The sequence below is a fragment of the Panthera onca genome, chromosome D4 (assembly GCF_046562875.1).
Source record: "Panthera onca isolate mPanOnc1 chromosome D4, mPanOnc1 haplotype 2, whole genome shotgun sequence".
In the NCBI taxonomy this organism is placed as follows: domain Eukaryota; kingdom Metazoa; phylum Chordata; class Mammalia; order Carnivora; family Felidae; genus Panthera; species Panthera onca.
In genome coordinates, this window is record NC_138351.1 from 56,254,570 (window position 1) to 56,272,099 (window position 17,530).

General features: G+C 41.7%; 1 protein-coding gene across 2 annotated transcripts in view; it reads left to right on the forward strand.

The window, feature by feature from the left end:
* NFX1 (nuclear transcription factor, X-box binding 1) overlaps window positions 1-16,334 on the forward strand; it is a 73,883-nt gene extending 57,549 nt beyond the window's left edge. The window contains exons 15-24 of one of the 2 annotated variants that reach the window (XM_060609508.3): window positions 992-1,071; window positions 5,016-5,246; window positions 6,104-6,177; window positions 6,991-7,092; window positions 7,610-7,651; window positions 12,167-12,265; window positions 12,904-12,970; window positions 13,850-13,995; window positions 14,735-14,839; window positions 16,058-16,334. In XM_060609508.3, coding sequence (XP_060465491.1) covers window positions 992-1,071; window positions 5,016-5,246; window positions 6,104-6,177; window positions 6,991-7,092; window positions 7,610-7,651; window positions 12,167-12,265; window positions 12,904-12,970; window positions 13,850-13,995; window positions 14,735-14,839; window positions 16,058-16,130 — 1,019 coding nt within the window. In that variant the 3' untranslated portion in view covers window positions 16,131-16,334. Of the gene's footprint in view, window positions 1-991; window positions 1,072-5,015; window positions 5,247-6,103; window positions 6,178-6,990; window positions 7,093-7,609; window positions 7,652-12,166; window positions 12,266-12,903; window positions 13,008-13,849; window positions 13,996-14,734; window positions 14,840-16,057 lie in introns of those variants that run through there. The other variant, XM_060609510.3, reaches the window with a different exon arrangement.
* The last annotated feature ends 1,196 nt before the right edge of the window (window positions 16,335-17,530 follow it).

Consider the following 17,530-nt stretch of genomic DNA (forward strand, 5'->3'; position numbering starts at 1 on the left):
TAAACAACCCGTTTTCATTTCTTGAGTATTTTAATAGAGTAAAAAAGAAGTAAATTCCTCATGGAGTAGAATGTCCCTTCTTTCCTGGGGACCTTTGGAGGGCCCTCCCAACTTAGTTTGGTATTCACACCAGATGAAGTAAGTGCCCCAGCCAATACTCACCCACTCCCTCCTTCACACTCATTTGCAAATGTCACAGATGAAGTCCAAATCCTGGTGGGTAATGTCCATAATAAGAACTTAACCATTTTTGAGGTGTGTTGTTTTAGCCCACTTTTGTTCAGCATTCTTTTAACTTTTCTTGAGAGTTAGTTGTATACCCACCATGGTATCAGACACAGAGAGAGGTTCAGAAGAAGAAAAAAGTAACCCATGATCTCAAGATTTTTCTGTTCTTCCCAAGAGGAAGAGGATGGTAGTTACATGCACATGACACACAACCAACCGTTTCGTAAAGATGGGCCAGATAACATGGTAGCAAGCCATTGACATTAGGGAGTGTAACAGAGCTCTGAGCAGGGTATGGTCAGCCAAGAAAGGCTTTGTTGGAGGAGATGAGTTAGGATGAACTGCCTCTTACAGGCAGCAAGGAAATTGAAAGGAATCAGGGGAGCATGTCAGATGGCATGAGTAGCAGAGATAACTGAGCTGTATGTGATAGGGCCAAAAGAATGACTGAGTAGAATGGACAGACCAGGGTCTGTGCTGCAGGAGATGAGTGGAAAAGCTGCCTCCTTCTCTGCTTCTGTGTTTGGTGTGTCTGTCCCACCTCAGTGGGATTTCTTTTACTCACTCATGCTCATCCTTCAGCACTTTGAAATAAAGTCGCCTACTTTTTACTTTCCTGTGACCATTTTAAAAAGTATTCCCAGCTTCTAAACTTAAAAGTTCTATGTTCTATACCATTAAAACATATATAATAATTTATGTGCTTTATTTAAACATTATTCCTAATTAGACATAATTCCTAATTTCCTTTCTCTCTTAACAGTGTATCATTCTTGTCATAGTGAAGAGAAGTGTCCCCCTTGTACTTTCCTGACTCAGAAGTGGTGCATGGGCAAACACGAGGTAAGTTTTCTCTCCCAAGTATTCATTGTTCCAGCTAGAGATTTATGATTGAATTACTTTTAGAGTTGTTAGTCTCATTGTTTCTCAAAGTAAAAATATACTCCAAGAAGCAGAGGTTTGCTTTGGCCCCTTTTTTCTTTTCTTTTTTTAAGTTAAGGTAGAATTTGGGGTGCCTGCATGGCTCAGTTGGTTAAGCAACTGACTTCGGCTCAGGTCATGATCTCACAGTGTGTGAGTTCAAGCCCCGTGTAGGTCTCTGTGCTGGCAGCACAGAGCGTACTTTGGATTATCTTTCTCCCTCTCTCTCTGCTCCTCCTCTGCTCATGTGCTCTCTCTCTCTCCCTCTCTCTCTCAAAATAAATAAAATAAACATTTTAATTAATTAAGGTATAATTTGCATAAAATAGAATTTTACCCTTTTAAGTGTACAGGTCCTTGAGTTTTGCAAAAACATTCATACAGTCATGTAACCATCACCATAATCGAGATGTAGAATAGTTCATTCACCCCCCAAATATTCCTTCATGCCCTTTTTTTTTTTTAAGTTTTTATTTATAATCTCTACACCCAATGTGGAGCTTGAACTCATGACCTTGAGATCAAGAGTCACATGCTGTACTAACTGAGCCAGCCAGGTGTCCTTCCTTCATGCATCTCTATAGTTATTTTCCCTCCTGTCTCCAGGCCCCAGCAATCAGTGATCTATTATCTGTCCTAGTAGTTTTGCCTTTTCCAGAATGTCACGTGAATGAAGTTACACAATAGGTAGTATAGTGAGCCTCTTTTGCTTTCATTTTTACTCTGGTTGCAACTAAGTTAAACTCAGTTGACCTTGAGAACATGGGCTGTATTTCAGAGACAACTTCCAGGTTCACCAGCAAAGGTTGATAGCCTGCATAAAGGTGTTTCATTAAGAGCATCCCAAGAGTGGTGGTGTCTCTCCACCAGGGGCCACTCTTCCTTCCTCTGTGCCCTGTGCAGCTTCCTATTCTGGCCACTAGGTCAAAACACCTTCCTCCAGGCTCACCTACACCTCTGCAGTGCCATTACCATGAAGGACTTTTCATCCTCATTCTCAATTTGTAAGCTTATTTGGCACCATTACCTATAGACCCTTTGAAACACTTTTAAGAATTCTTTACTTAAAAAATGCATATTCATTGTAGACAATTAAGAGCATACATTCTACAATCCAGAAATAAATACTGTTCACATTCTTGTGTATAGACTATAAGTCATGTGTGATACACACTTTCTCATACTCTTTTAAGATTATACTATTGTGTAACCTACTTTTTACTTCATAACATATTAAGCAACATTTTTGGAAACCCTTGACATTTGTGACAACATGCGTTCAATATCTTTATCTTGACGGACGTATTTTTCTTCACTTATTTCCTGTGAGTGGTTCTCAAGTCATTTGTTGTTTATTAGTATCTTCCTCTATGAGTCTTACTTTCTCCGAGAGTAGCCATTCTAAGACATCCATGTATCATCTTTGTGTTGATGGCTTATTTGACTTCATTCAACAAATATTTTTTTACATACCTACTGTGTGCTGGGTAACAGGCTAAGTTCACATGATTCAGAAGAGAACAAGAGAGGCATGACTGCTGCCTTCGTGGAGCCTTTACTCTGGGGCAGGAGGCAGGCATTTAAACAGTGCAATAGGGGCGCCTGGGTGGCGCAGTCGGTTAAGCGTCCGACTTCAGCCAGGTCACGATCTCGCGGTCCGTGAGTTCGAGCCCCGCGTCAGGCTCTGGGCTGATGGCTCGGAGCCTGGAGCCTGTTTCCGATTCTGTGTCTCCCTCTCTCTCTGCCCCTCCCCCGTTCATGCTCTGTCTCTCTCTGTCCCAAAAATAAATAAAAAACGTTGAAAAAAAAAATTAAAAAAAAAAAAAAAAAAAAAAAAAAAACAGTGCAATAGTAGTTTAAACAGTACAGTAGCAGGGCAAGTACAAAGGACTGAGCAGGATCAAAGGATCCCCCACCCAAGGAAGGTGTTTGTAGAGGAGGTAACTTCCTAAAGGATAATGAAAAGTAGGCAAGTAATGAGGGGAGGGAAAACAGAGGACACAGTGTGTGCAAAAATTATCTCCAGGGGCACCTAGGTGGCTCAGTTGGTTAAGTGACTGACTTTGGCACAGGTCATGATCTCACGGCTTGTGAGTTCGAGCCCCGCATCAGATTCTGTGTCTCCTTCTCTTTCTGCCCCTCCCCCGCCCACACTCTGTCACTCAAAAATAAATATACATTAAAAAATAAAAACAAATTATCTCCAGACCCTGGTATTAGTGTAGGTAAGTTTAATGATTGGGAACTACATTCTACCAAAATACTTATATAGCAATTCTTCCTTTTTTTTTTTATGTTTATTTATTTATTTTGAGAGAGAGCACATGTTTGAGCAGAGGAGGGGCAGAGAGAGAATCCCAAGCAGGCTCCGTGATGTCAGAGCAGAGCCTGACACAGGGCTCAATCTTGTGAACCATGAGATCATGACCTGAGCCAAAATCAAGAGTCAGACACTGAACTGACTGAGCCACCCAGGTGCCACTCTAAAGCAGTTCTAAAGCGATAGGAAGCGTGTACATCCTAGACTTTGGAGGCCTTTTTAAGAGTAAAAGTTAGATGTCACTAGAGTCAAAGTATATTCCTTATTTTGAGGGTTCTCAAAAGAATTTGAGTCAATATGTAAGAGTAAACTTTGCTCCCACAGGAACAAAATTCTAGCATCTTTTTCCTGGAGTAAGGAATCCTGAAGGAAGGTGATTTCCAAAAATTAAAAGTTTGGGGTTTCATGGCCTATTGCCTCTTAATTTTTTTTTTTTTTTTTTTTTAAGAGGGAGAACGCTTGAGCTGGGGAGAGGGGCAGAGGAAGAAAGAGAGAGAATCTTAAGTAGACTCCACACTCAGCACGGAGCCTGTCGTGGGGCTTAGGACCATGACCCAAGCCAAAATCAAGAGTCGGACGTCCAGCCAACTGAACCACCCAGGGGCCATCCCCCCACCTTTTTTATATTTATTTATTTTTGGGAGAGCGCAAGCAGGAGAGGGACAAAGGGGGCGGAGGGGACAGAGGATCCAAAGTGGACTCTGCACTGACAGGCTGACAGCCATGAGCCTGATGTGGGGCTCGAACTCTATGAACCGCAAGATCGTGACCTGAGCTGAAGTCAGACACTCAGCCGACTGAGCCACTCAGGCACCTGCCTTTTAATTTTTTTTTTTAATTTTTTAAAATTTATTTTGAGAGAGAGAATGAGTGGGGGAGGGTCAGAGAAAGAGGGAAAGAGAAAGAATCTCAAGCAGGCTCTGCATTGTCAGCATGGAGCCTGACGTGGGGGCTGAATCCACGAACAACGAGATCATGACTGGAGCCAGAGTCGGGTGCTTAACTGACTGAACCACTCAGGAACCCCTGCCTCTTAATTTTTTTTAAATGATAAAGCTACCTAAAGTTAAAGATACCATGAGTTGGGAAATGTGAGGAGAGTTGATTATTTGATTATTTAATTATTTCTGTAAAACAGCACTGCCAGCAGTCTTGAAACCATGGGTCAAGGGTGCCTCCCAACCCTCAGTGCCCTAAGCTGTTTGCAAAGGGAGGAGAAGGTTATCTGATCCTCCTAGTTGGTCAGAGCATATCAGATACTCCCTAGTTATCTAGTTTCATGTGCTTGCTACCCGTCCTGGGAAGTGTATATTCTCAGTCACACTTGATTGCTAGCACAAATTCTTTTGGATCCTAACAAGGGTTATTAAATAAGTTCCAGATTTGTTTATTTTCAGACAAATTATGTTCAGATTTTGAAAATCCACCTAATTTTTTTTAAGATCAAAATAACTTTTTGAAAATTCAGAAATGTTTGAATAGGAAGTTAAAACTCATCCCAGATCGCACACGGAGATAAGAATCTGGCTACTTCTATCTCTCCTAGTTACGAAGCAACATCCCCTGTCACCTGGCTGATATCTCTTGCGGATTACCCTGCAGTGCCACGCTACCATGTGGAATGCACAAGTGTCAGAGACTCTGTCACAAAGGAGAGTGTCTTGTGGATGAGGCCTGCAAGCAGCCCTGCACCACCCCCAGAGCTGACTGTGGCCACCCGTGTATGGCACCCTGCCACCCCAGCTCACCCTGCCCCACGACTGCTTGTAAAGCCAAGGTGCGTATTCCTGGCTCCAGATAGGGCATTGACTATGGTTGTGGGGCTGCTCGTGAGTCCAGAGCTGAGGCTCCTGGGCATAGAGTCTAATCAGAGATCATTGGTTGCAAGGAACTGCAAGCTAAGGTGGAGCAAGAGAAAGGTGGGGTACACTGTACAGATTCCTGTCTGCCCAGCTTGAAGTGGCCTTCTAGTTCAGAAGGTACCCACTGCTGTCTGACCAGTCTGTCTCTCTCCCTTAGAACAAATTCTCAAGAGAGACTCTGATTGCCTACTCCATTTATTCAACAAATATATGTGTCTGTGTTGCGCAAGATGTTTTGCTAGGTGCTAGGGCTCTACCGGTGAACAGGAGGCACATGATCCTTTCAATTAGATGGGACAGATCCTTACTAATTACTCAGATACTGAATTATGACTGTGGTGAATAAGAGGTTACACCCTGATAGAAGGTGCTATGAGAGCATGAGAGTGGGCAACTTAGCCTTGTCTGAGGGATCTAAGTAGGGCCTCCCTGAGGAGGTGAAAGCAGGCGGTGGACCTGATTAGGCCTTGGATGGTCCTGGGTCAGGTTCAATGCTAAAAACTTCATTCTAGGCCTGCCCCTTCAGGTGGGGTTAAGGACAGTAGTAGTTCCCAGAAAGGGTCCCTGTAGAATGAACGGTTCCCTCCTAGTATGTCAACTACCATGTTGTCTAGTTGCATGCATGGTTAGCTTCCTCCATCCTGAAGGGTAACCACTTACTGTCTATATCCTCTGCCATGGTTTGATTTGAGAGAGACTTTAAAAGTGTGAAACCTGCCTATTCACATGGTTTCTATGTGCTAAAAGTCGCTCCATGTTAATCTTATTTCAGATAGAGCTGCAGTGTGAATGTGGACGAAGAAAAGAGATGATGATTTGCTCTGAAGCATCCAGTACTTATCAAAGGTTAGTGCTGCTCAAATGTTAATAGCAGTGGATCTCAGTGTACAGAGGTTATACACGTGTATACCGGTGTTTATTGTAGCATCCTTGCAACTTTTGTTGTGGAAAGTTGTTTAAATAAATTTTCCTCAATCTAGTTTTTATGGTTCAGAGAGAAAGTATTGTTTTGTCCCTTTCCTTCCATAACTTTCATTTGTAAAATAACCTTTTTATTTTTCGTCCTCTTTCTCTCCCTTCTGGTCTTGTTATACCCTGAGATCAGAAGGGATGATGTCCTGAAGTTACATGAATTGCTTTAACATCCCACCATTTGTGGTAGCACAGCCAGGACCAAGTCCTGTGCTTTTCCCCTGTAGTGGGGATTTCTGACTGTTCTGTGAATTGTCTTTGCAGCCCCCTGAAATCCTAGAACCAGGTGGTCAGAAAGGGATCTGAGTAAGGAGGTGAAGGTGTTAGGGATGTGTGTTTGTCTCTGATTAGGTGCAGAGAGGTGTCATGGAGATAGCATTTTTAGAGTATAAAGACATCAGAGTGGCTTTGACAACAGTAGGTTTCGAAATACTGACTGAATGCCAGGCATTGGCCTGGATATTCAAGGGAGATTAAATAGACTGTCTCATTGCTTCCTGTGGAGCTGCTTAGAATCTGATTGAGGAGATACGACATAAACGTGTGGGTAGTTCATAATAGATGGGTTTCTGAAGCCACATGAATTGTCCAGTGATAGATTTGACTTGAAGGAAGTCTTCTCTGTACCTAGTATTAGAACATTCCTGTGAAACTGCAATGCCTTTTCTTCCCTTTTTTATACTTCAGAATAGCTGCTATTTCCATGGCCTCTAAAATAACAGACATGCAGCTTGGAGATTCAGTGGAAATCAGCAAGTTAATTACTAAGAAGGAAATTCACCAAGCCAGGTAATTTTTAAAATGTGTGTCTTCTGTTAGAATTAATTTCCAGAGGATAGGAACTATTTATTTATCTCAATCCCCCACAGCAAACCCTTGCACACACAGTAGGTGTTCCAACAGACGTTTGAACTTAAGAGACCCCACCCACTCCAATCCAGCAAATCTTATTCAGGATATAGCTACAACCAGAGAAGACTTAGGCCTCTCCTCAAACAGTAGCCAGAGGAAGCAGAGACCTAGATGTGTCCAGCCCAACCCACAGAGAACAGAGAACCAGCTGTGCCAAGAGAAGGAAGTGGCGCTGTGAGAGGGTCATTGGAAGCATTTTGGCGACACTTTGAGGCCCTTCTGAGAACTAGATTACCATAACCCAGAGGCCCACCCACCTGTCCTTGAAAGGGACCTCATGTAGCCATGTTTTGGCCAGAATCTGCTCTGTTTCCAGGTTGACTAAGAACTTATTGTTGGGTAGAAGCTGTGAAATCTGTGCCCTGACTTTTGTTTTTTTCATTTGTTTCTCAAGGCTGGAGTGTGATGAGGAGTGTTTAGCCTTGGAAAGGAAAAAGTAAGTCATTTCAACTGCTGTTTATCTACTTGTCCTTGAGCTCTGTGAAGTTAGTGGGAGGGAGCAACTGTTGAAGCATTCATTCAGCACCTGCTGAGTCTTTTGCTGCTATTGGAGAGCAAGAGAAATTCAGTCATCAAGAATTGTAATGTCTAAGGATAAACCACTTAGGTGATTTCAGCACATTTCCGAAACATGAGCTTATTGGTTTTGGGCATGGCGTAAACATCACATGCTACAGGATACTTATTCACTGACTGGCAGACTTCCTGATTCCAGTGGAGATAAGAGGCTCAAAACTTTTTTAATGACCTTTTATGTTGAAATATAGCATACATATAGATCAGAAGTGCACAGATCAGTGAGTCATCACAAAGTGAATACAGTGGTGTAATCCGTACCCAGGTCAAGAAATAGAAAATTACCAGAACACTTTTGTATACTCCATAAAGATAAAACATCTATCCTGACTTCTAACACTTCAGATTAGTTTTGTCTGTTTTTGAACTTTATATAAATGATGAAATCTTGTAGTTTGTATTATTTTTGTCTGGCTTCATTCATTACATTTGTGGTCTTCATTCCTGTTGTTGCATATAGCAGTACTTGGGTCATTTGCATTTCTGCATGATATTTTAATGTATTAAGATATTATAATTTATTTATCATTCAACCATTAATAGGTATGTGTATGGTTATCAGTGTTGGGCTATTATAAATAATGCTCTGTTAACGGGGCACCTGCGTGGCTCAGTTGGTTGAACGTCCGAATTTGGCTTAGGTCATGATCTCATGGTTCGTGGATTCGAGCCCCACATTGGGCTCTGTGCTGACAGCTCAGCCTGGGGCCTGCTTCGAATTCTGTCTCCCTCTCTCTCTGCCCGTCCTGTGCTCGTGTTCTGTCTCTCTTTCTCAAAAATAAATAAACATTTAAAAAATTTTTTAAAAATGCTGTTAAGAACATCCACATACTTCTTTTGCCACATATACATACTCATTTCTGTTAGTTACAAACTTAGGAGTAGAATTACTGATTGATAGTTAATAGTGTATTCATATGTTCAGCTTTAGTCAGTTCTCTGCAACAGTATCCAAAATGGTTGTGCCATATTATACTCCCAGCAGGAGGGTAATAGTTCCCATTGCTCTACTTTTTTCTTCTTTTTTCTTTTTTTTTTTTTTTCCTTTACATTTTTATTAGCACTTGGAATTGTCGGTCTGTTTTTGTTTTTTAATTTTTTTAATGTTTATTACTTTTGAGAGAGAGAGACAGAGTGCAAGTGGGGGAGGGGCAGAGAGAGAGGGAGACAGAATTCGAAGTAAGCTCCAGGCTCTGAGCGGTCACCCCAAAACCCTGTGTGAGGCTCAAACTCATGAACTGTAAGATCGTGATCTGAGCCAAAGTCAGACGCTTAACTGACTGAGCCACCCAGGCGCCCCGGAATTGACAGTCTTTTTAATTTTAATCTATTCTTATGAATTTGTAGCTGGATGTCAGTGAGCTTTTAGTTTATATTTCCCTGATGACTAGTGAGGTTGATTGCCTTTTTATATGGTTATTGGCAATTTGGATATCCCCTTTTGTGAAGTGCTTATTCAATTCTTTTAGTTATTTTGTAATTGTGTTGTCCTTTTCATATTCATTAGTAGGAGTTCTTTATATATTTTGGATGTGAATCCTTTGTTGATTTTCAGTATTGTGTTTTCCTGCACTTAGTGCCTTCAGTTTTCACTCTCTTAATGGTATCTTTTGATAGGCAGAAGTTTCTGATTTTAATGTAGTCTAGTTTATCAGTCTTCTCCTTAGATACTAGTGCTTTTTATGTCCTGTTTAAGAAGTATTTGTCTATCTTGAGATCATGATGATACTCTGTTATTGTCTAGAACCTGTATTATTTTACCTTTTACATTTAGATCTACAGTTGACCTGGACTGATTTTTTTTTTTTTTTTTTTTTTTTGAGTATGGTTTAAGGAGAGTTCACAACTCAGTTTTTTTCCATATGAATATTCATGTGACCAGTACTATTATCAAGATGTCATTTTCCCCAGTCTCTCTAGTGCCTCCCTTGTCTTAAATCAGGTATTCATATTACGTGTGGATCTATTTCTGAGCTCATCTGTTCCATCATGCTAGAATCATACTCTCTTAATTGTACCTTTATAACAATAAAGGTCTTACTATCTGATAGTTTATCTCTTCAAGCATGGTTCTTCAAGATTAACTTGACTATTCTTGGGTATTTGCATTTTCATTTAAACTTTAGAGTTAGCTTATCAATATCTGCTTAAAAACCTACTAAGATTTTGATTGAATTGGTATTCAATTTATAGATCAATTTGGGAAATTTGACATTTTTATAATATTGAGTCTTCTAATCCATGAACAAGGTATACCTTCCATTTATTCCTGTCTTCTTTGATTTCTCTCAGTGATACTTCATATTTTTCTAGATATAGATTTTGTACATCTTTTGGTAGATTTGTCCCTTGCTGGTTGATGGTTTTGATGCTTTTTTTAAGTGCTAATTTTTTTTGTATCACTTTTTTTTTCTCTCCTCTCCCCTCTTGTATCACTTTTAAAATTTTATTTTCTAAAAAAGCAAAACAAAACAAATTTAATTTTCTAATTGCTTATTGCTGGTATGCAGAAATGTAACTGATGTTTGTTGACCTGTATTCACAACCTTGCTAAATTCACTTATTTCTTATTTCATGTCCTTTTCTAATAATAGTAATTTTATTTCTTTCCAATTCTTATCTGTTTTCTTTTTCTTGCCTCATTATACTGGCTCAAGCCTGCAGTACAGTGTTGAATAGGTGGTTGATAGTAGGTATTCCTGACACCAGAGAGCTTTAAATATTTCACTGCTAAATATATTTTCTATTAGTTATTTGAGGATACTCTTCATCAGATTAGGAGGCATTTATTCAATGACTGGCAGACTTATTGGTTCTAACAAAGATTGGTTAAAATGTATAGCCCTGTAAAAATGTTAACAGTTGGAGAATTTAAGTGAACAATACACAGACAGTCCCCAACTTAACAATAAACTGACTTGCAATTTTTCTACTTCACAGTGGTGCAAAAGCAATTCACATTTAGTGGAAACCGTAGTTCAGATTTTGAATTTTGATCTTTTCTCAGGCTAGCAATATAATGCTGTCTTATGACACTGGGCAGTGGCAGCAAGCTGCAGCTTGCAGTCAGCCGTGCAGTCACGAGGGTAAACAACGAATACATTTACAGCCATTCTGTTTTTCACTTTCAGTACAGTATTCCTTGAGATATTCAGTACTTTACTACAAAATAGGCTTTGTGTTAGGTGATTTTGCCCAACTGTAAGCTAATAATGTAAGTGTTCTGAGCACATTTAAGGTAGACTAGGCCAAGCTATGATGTTTGGTAGGTTAGATGTATTAAATGCATTTTTGACTTACGGTATTTTGAACTTAGGATTGTTTTATCATTATAATATTCTTGTTACTTTGGAAATTTCTCAAAATAAATAGTTAAACAAAAACAGGCAAATGCAGGCAAAGTATAGTCCTGTTTTATCTTGAAGTTTGACTTTCCACTACATTTTTTTTTTAAGTTTATTTATTTTTGAGAGAGAGGGAGAGCGAGCAAGTATGAGTGGAGGAGGGGCAGAGAGAGAAGGAGCGAGAATCCCAAGCAGGCTCCATGCTTTACACCCACCATGGGGCTCAAACTTACAACCCTGAGATCAAGAGTCACCTGCTCCACCACCTGAGCCAGCCAGGTGCCCTACCCAGGTTCCTAGTTTTATATATGCTAATTGCAACTACTTAAAGGGAAAAAAATCGAAAGGAAGTGTATTAAAATGCAGTATTTGTGTTGTTAATGGAATTCTTCCCTTTATTTTCCAAATTTTCTGTAAGACAATACTAATTTTAATGATTATATGTCTACTTTATCTGTCTGATGTTTAGGTGAAATCTCAGAGACAGTCATCCCCATTCTCATCCCAGATAACCCAAGCTGCCAGTGTCAGCCAAGGGGTTGGCTCAGACCCATGTAGATCTGTCTTGCTTATATTCTTCTAGGAAGATAAAATCATATCTTGTCCCAAGTAGTTATTATTCCTTCCTTAATGATTGGGTTTACTGATGAGCGCCTGGGTGGCTCAGTCGGTTAAGTGTTGAACTTTGGCTCAGGTCATGATCTCATGGTTCGTGGGTTCGACCCCCACATCAGGCTCTGTGCTGACAGGCAGAGCCTGGAGCCTGCTTTGGATTCTGTGTTTCTCTCTCTCTCTCTCTTTCTCTCTCTCTCTCTCTCTCTCTCTGCCCCTCCCCTGCTCATACTCTGTATCTCTCTGTCTCTCAAAAAAAAAATAAATAATTTTAAAAAATTTTTATAAAAAATAAGTAGGTTTACTGAAATGACATCATTAATGTATAAAGAAGTTAGGACTTGGTGGGCACTCTGTGTTACTGTAAGTTTTCCTCTCCTTCCTTTCCTTTTATTTACTTACATCTCTCTTACTTCCAGGAGATTAGCAGAGGCATTTCATATCAGTGAGGATTCCGATCCTTTCAATATACGTTCTTCAGGGTCAAAATTCAGTGACAGTTTAAAAGAAGATGCCAGGTGTGTATGTAACTTGGTACCACCTTTCTTAATTATGGCTTACAAGACTGTTTGGTCTTTTAAGATATAATAACTAATATGTGCTCGTCTGTGATTGAGCCAGTTAAAGTCTATATATCTATTATAAGAGAGTATATGATGTTTAATAAAAATCCTTTTCTAGGTTTCTCGAAATTTTCCTCTAGAAGAATGGAGCATGGGGTGCAGGGTGTGTGTGTGTGTGTGTGTGTGTGTGTGTGTGTGTGTGTGTGTGTGAGAAAGAGAGAGAGAGAGAGAGAGAGAGAGAGAGAACGCCCTGTAGTAGAAGTGTGGGCTTCCATAGGGCTTGGACTAGCCTGAATTCCACTTCTGGCTCACTTGGGTCCTCACTTGGGCAGTAATAGCTCTTATTTTCCTCCTATCTCCTGGCCCTCCAGAATGCTCTTTTTCCATCTTCTCCTTTCTCGTATTTGTTTTCTCTTTTTCTTTTCCTTTGTTCAGTCACAGTCAGTCTTCTATTATCTGACAGTTCCTGACCTCTGCTGTTTTTCTGCCCACATTGTTCATTGTCTGCAGTTTACGGGCAGAGAGGGTGGGTAGAAGGGATTCTCAGAAGAGCAGGAACAGATGAAATTAACTGTGGTGATTTCTCATTTCAGGAAGGATTTAAAGTTTGTCAGTGACATTGAGAAAGAAATGGAAGCCCTTGTGGAGGCCGTGAATAAGGTTGAAGTCAAAACATCCAACTGGACATGTCTCTAAGGCCAGCTTGTTAAAAAAAAAAAAAAAAAAAAAAATCCTAGAAACACCATCAGTATAGAGTAGTTATAGGAAAAAGTCACAACTTCTTGATGATCGTTATCTTTCCCCAAAGCCCAGCCATTATAACATCTATGGAAGCCTTGTCCTGGTTCAGAAAAAAACTACTCAATCAAAGTCAGTGTAAATAAAAAATTTTAGCTTAGTGCCTAAGATTGGGTGAAGAAACTCTGAACAATTGGAGGCATTCGGTAGTGCCTGTGTGGGATACTTAGGAAGACATGATCTCCGAAGGGCTATTATATGATAGGTCACACTGATTCTTTATTACCCCCAAGGCACAATTGAAACCCTGGGGTAAAAATGAAAAGTTGAATGACTAGAGCTAAAGAGTAGTGGGATAGACTCCTTTAAGAGAGTGAAGCCCTTGTCCTGGAGGTAGCTTTAAGGGAAAAAGTCTTTAATTTAGTCAGAAGCATCCAATCCCATGGTGACTCCCTCTTTATTCTGTGGGGATGTGAGTGAGGACAAGATACCTATCTATATTAGATCCACATTTAATGAAGAGGAATTTCCTTCCTGCCATCTCCCTTAGCCCCTCCCTTTCCTCCCTTCCTCCCTTCTGTTCCCAGTTCCCAGCAGGACACTAGCATGATGGAGAAAATGGAATCATTGTTCCTAACTAGGAAACCTGTGCAAGTGTATTTCTCTGCTAGTGTGTCTGTATCTGTACACTCATGATTTTTAGCATAAAACATATTTTTTATAAGAAATGAAATTGTCTTGTTTTAGGTCTTTGATTTATTTAGTCATTTTATCAATCATTCATCTTTACCCTCAATACAGGGAAAGAATAGTAAGAAGAGCCACTGCTTCCCTCCCATGAACAGAGACCACCGTCGGATCATCCACGACCTGGCCCAAGTGTATGGCCTAGAGAGTGTGAGCTATGACAGTGAACCAAAGCGCAACGTCGTGGTCACTGCGGTCAGGTGGGTTGATCTTGTCATCACAGGAGGAACTGCTCATTGGGGCAGTCTGGACCTCGGAAAGCAGGATCTATCAATGTTTGCTTTCCTTGCTTCCTCTCTTAGAAGAATAGATAGAAAACCTGCTTATGGGATAGCCATTCTGGCACAATCAAAAAGTCTGATACAAAGGTCTGAACCAGAGAGCAAAGCCCATGCCTCAGTCCACAGGACAGACACGTCTAAAGACATGCAAGGCTTTTATCTGCCCCAATCCACAAGTGACACTGGAGGCATCATTTCCTCAGATACAGGGAGCAGACCCTGAGGGCCTGGGTTGCATGCCTGCCCATCACATCTGTCCCCTTTTCCCTTGTCCTCCTGGCATGATGAAAACAAGATGCTAGACTCTGATTCAAGGTATCCCCCGTAAACAGTGTTTGCCATTAGATGAGACTATGGCTGTGTTATGAGCAGGGAAGTGACAGTGAGGATCTAGGATCACTGTCAGAACCTGAGAGAGTAGGAGGGACTTCCAGAAGAAAAAACTTGAGTATGAGATGACAGGAAGCAGGTAACAGGCCCAACAGAGATGAGTGGAAGGGACGAGGGTTAAATGAAGGTGACCATGCCTGAGAGGAGACAGGTCACATCGGAGCACTTAGCAGCAGCACAGTGAAAATCATGACTGGATTTGCAGCGGTCTGCCTGTCTCCACAAACAATTCTCACTTTTCAATACTTTGTGTTCTGACTTTTATCAGAGGGAAGTCCATTTGTCCTCCTAACACGCTGACAGGTGTCCTTGAAAGGGAAATGCAGTCACGGCCTCCACCACCAATTCCTCATCACAGGCATCAGACAGACAAGTAAGGATCCTTCAGCTGCTTTCCAAAGGGCCCTGTCTATTCAGAAAAGCCAGCAGGGGCTAAACTGTCCAGGTCTCTACCAGCCATTGGCAGCCTCTCAGGCCTGGCCTTGGGGGGCTTTGTTCAAATAAGTAAGGTTTGACTGGGGTGTCAGACACATTTGTTCATGCCAGAGGGGTCCCAGGTTTGATGTTTATAATGCCCACTTCTCTTCTGGAGAAAAGTCATTGGACATAACTTCCATGGTATAGATGGTGACACTGGGAAGTGGACTCATTGTGTCACAGCAGATGATTTAGGAACGTTACATGGTTCACAACATTTATTCTGCAGATGGATGTGGGATAGTGGGCTGAGGTTGCAGTGAAGGTGGGGACTTTAGCGTTTTGCTCTAGTGACCTCTATATGGTTTGTATCATTTTTACAACAGAAACATATATTCATGATTTAGAGATAAGAAAACCACATTGGCAAGCAGCAGGTCTCAGAAGCAGGAAAGAAGAACCATCCCCTTTTCCTTTCCTTTCCTTTCCTTTGCCAGAAAGGAAGCTGGCTGCCTTATTGTGGCTGAGGCAGCATTGCTGAAAGTTGCCCTGAAACTCAGCAGGGTCCCTAATGCTGTTCTGGCCTTCCATATAGAAGCTTTACCAGAACTTCTTATACAGAACTTCTGGGAGGGTGGGAAGGGCAGTTTATAAAGTCACCATGAGGGCCATAGCAATCGGTGTTCCCTGGGACTGGACAGGACGGCTAGGTGTTGCCCGTTGGGCACAGCCTTAGCAAGGATTGTCTGGGTCAGTGTAGCTCCATAGGACCAGCCCTGCTTCACCCCTGTAAAACAGGTGGCCTGGATTCCAGTCAGCCCAGCTGCATATCCACATGGGCAGTGGTTTTGGAAATGTGAGGTATTCTACATGTTATTTCACAGCCGTGTCAGTACCACCTGAACATAACCGTGTGGAGTCTTTGGCCTGTTTGCGCCATGCTTTTTTCCTTTTGTTTGCTTTAATTTTGTATAAAATTTTAGAGTCAAGAGAATATTATTAATACAGTGAACCCCTGCGTGCCCATCACCAAATTTCAAGTTCCCAACTCATGTGTGCCCCACTGTCTTACCAAAGCTTTGCAAATGGCAAATCAGCTGATCCTTAACTTTCTGAAGACCTCAGTCCACTTCCCCCAAACAAGAAGACTGATTATTCTTTGTTTGCTTTTCAGGAATCCTGGGAGCAGTAATTTACAGAAAATAGCCAAGGAACCAGTAATTGACTACTTTGATGTCCAGGACTGAGAAGATCAAGATGCACTTAGATAAAAGAATGATTAGGTGTGATGGAGACTTGTTTGCCAGCAGAAAATCATGCTTATTCCCAACTGCCTGGTGGACTCACACACAGCCTCACATACTGTCTTGTACTGATACGTCCAAAGCATGAGTGTATCAGAAGTCCCCTTGTCCTATATTCCGTCTGTATAAAGTGTTTCAGTACAGCCAGATCTGACTGGATGGTCACTAGTGATTCGGTCATGTATTTGCAGAGGCTCCACCATCACCGTGATTGCTCGGAGGGCTGGGGAATATTGGGTTTGATTTGGACAAACCAGAATTTTAGCCTCAAAGCAGCACTTAGTCATAGCCTCAGTTGTCCCAGTTATCGCTCCTCCTCGTAAAAATGTCTGCAACATCAACTGCACCTCACTTTTTGGATTAATCCAAACTGATCACAATCTTTGGAAAGACACAAGTGAGCTTCTCAGTCCAGAATACCAAACATTGAGTTGGTACACCATATCCAGAATCACACATTGTGTTAAACCCAGCTATCTTATCTGAGTCTTTTGCCAAAAACTCTCCTAGGTCTATCTGGCTGAACTTATGGGACTTGGAGATCCTCAGTGCCATCAGTTCTAGACCTAGGAGAGGGATCAGGGTGCTTTACAGAACTCCCATTTTCTAAAGTCCAGGGGTGTGGCTCATGCCACATCTCTGAGCTTGTCTGGTGACAGGTTAGCTTTATCTGCCATGACAGAAGAGGACGTAGAGCAAACTCCTCATGCTGCCAAGTTCAGTGTGGCCTCTGTGTACTGAGCAGTGTAGCCCTAATTCCTTTCTGGTTGAGAAAGAGTCTCAGGTGGATTTACCTTTCCTGTGTTGCTTTCTCCCAGGTCTGCAGCAGCTATATTGGCTCTCCCGGTCTCTGAGCTCTGGACTTCTGTTTGAATATACACAAAAGTATGTGGACAGTCCAGGGCTTATCCCAGCAGCCCTCTGGAGGCACTCTTGAGTCTCCATTAAGGCAGGTGCACTGACAGTTACATTAGTTTGGCCCTCTCTGGCCTTGGCACCCCTCCAGCTTGGAGGCCAGACTTCCAACAACTTTCTCCAGAGCAAGCCACGAGCCCCAGAACAACAGAAGATTTCAGAAGTGACGTCACAAAACTGGCACTTAGTTTTCATAGGAAGAGCAGGGTCACCCTTTGGTCCTGACCCAGACAATCTGCCTTGAGAGGCAGCAAGTACAGGAGCAGAAGAAGCAACTGGAGGGAAGAGATGGAAAACTACAAAACCACCTCTACCTGGACCCATTTAGCACAGGGTCAGTAGCCCCAAACACAAGAAGCCCACAAGCACCTGTTACATCTCTGAAGCAGTGGTTCAATGGGTGAACTGCATATGGAGAGCATCTCAGA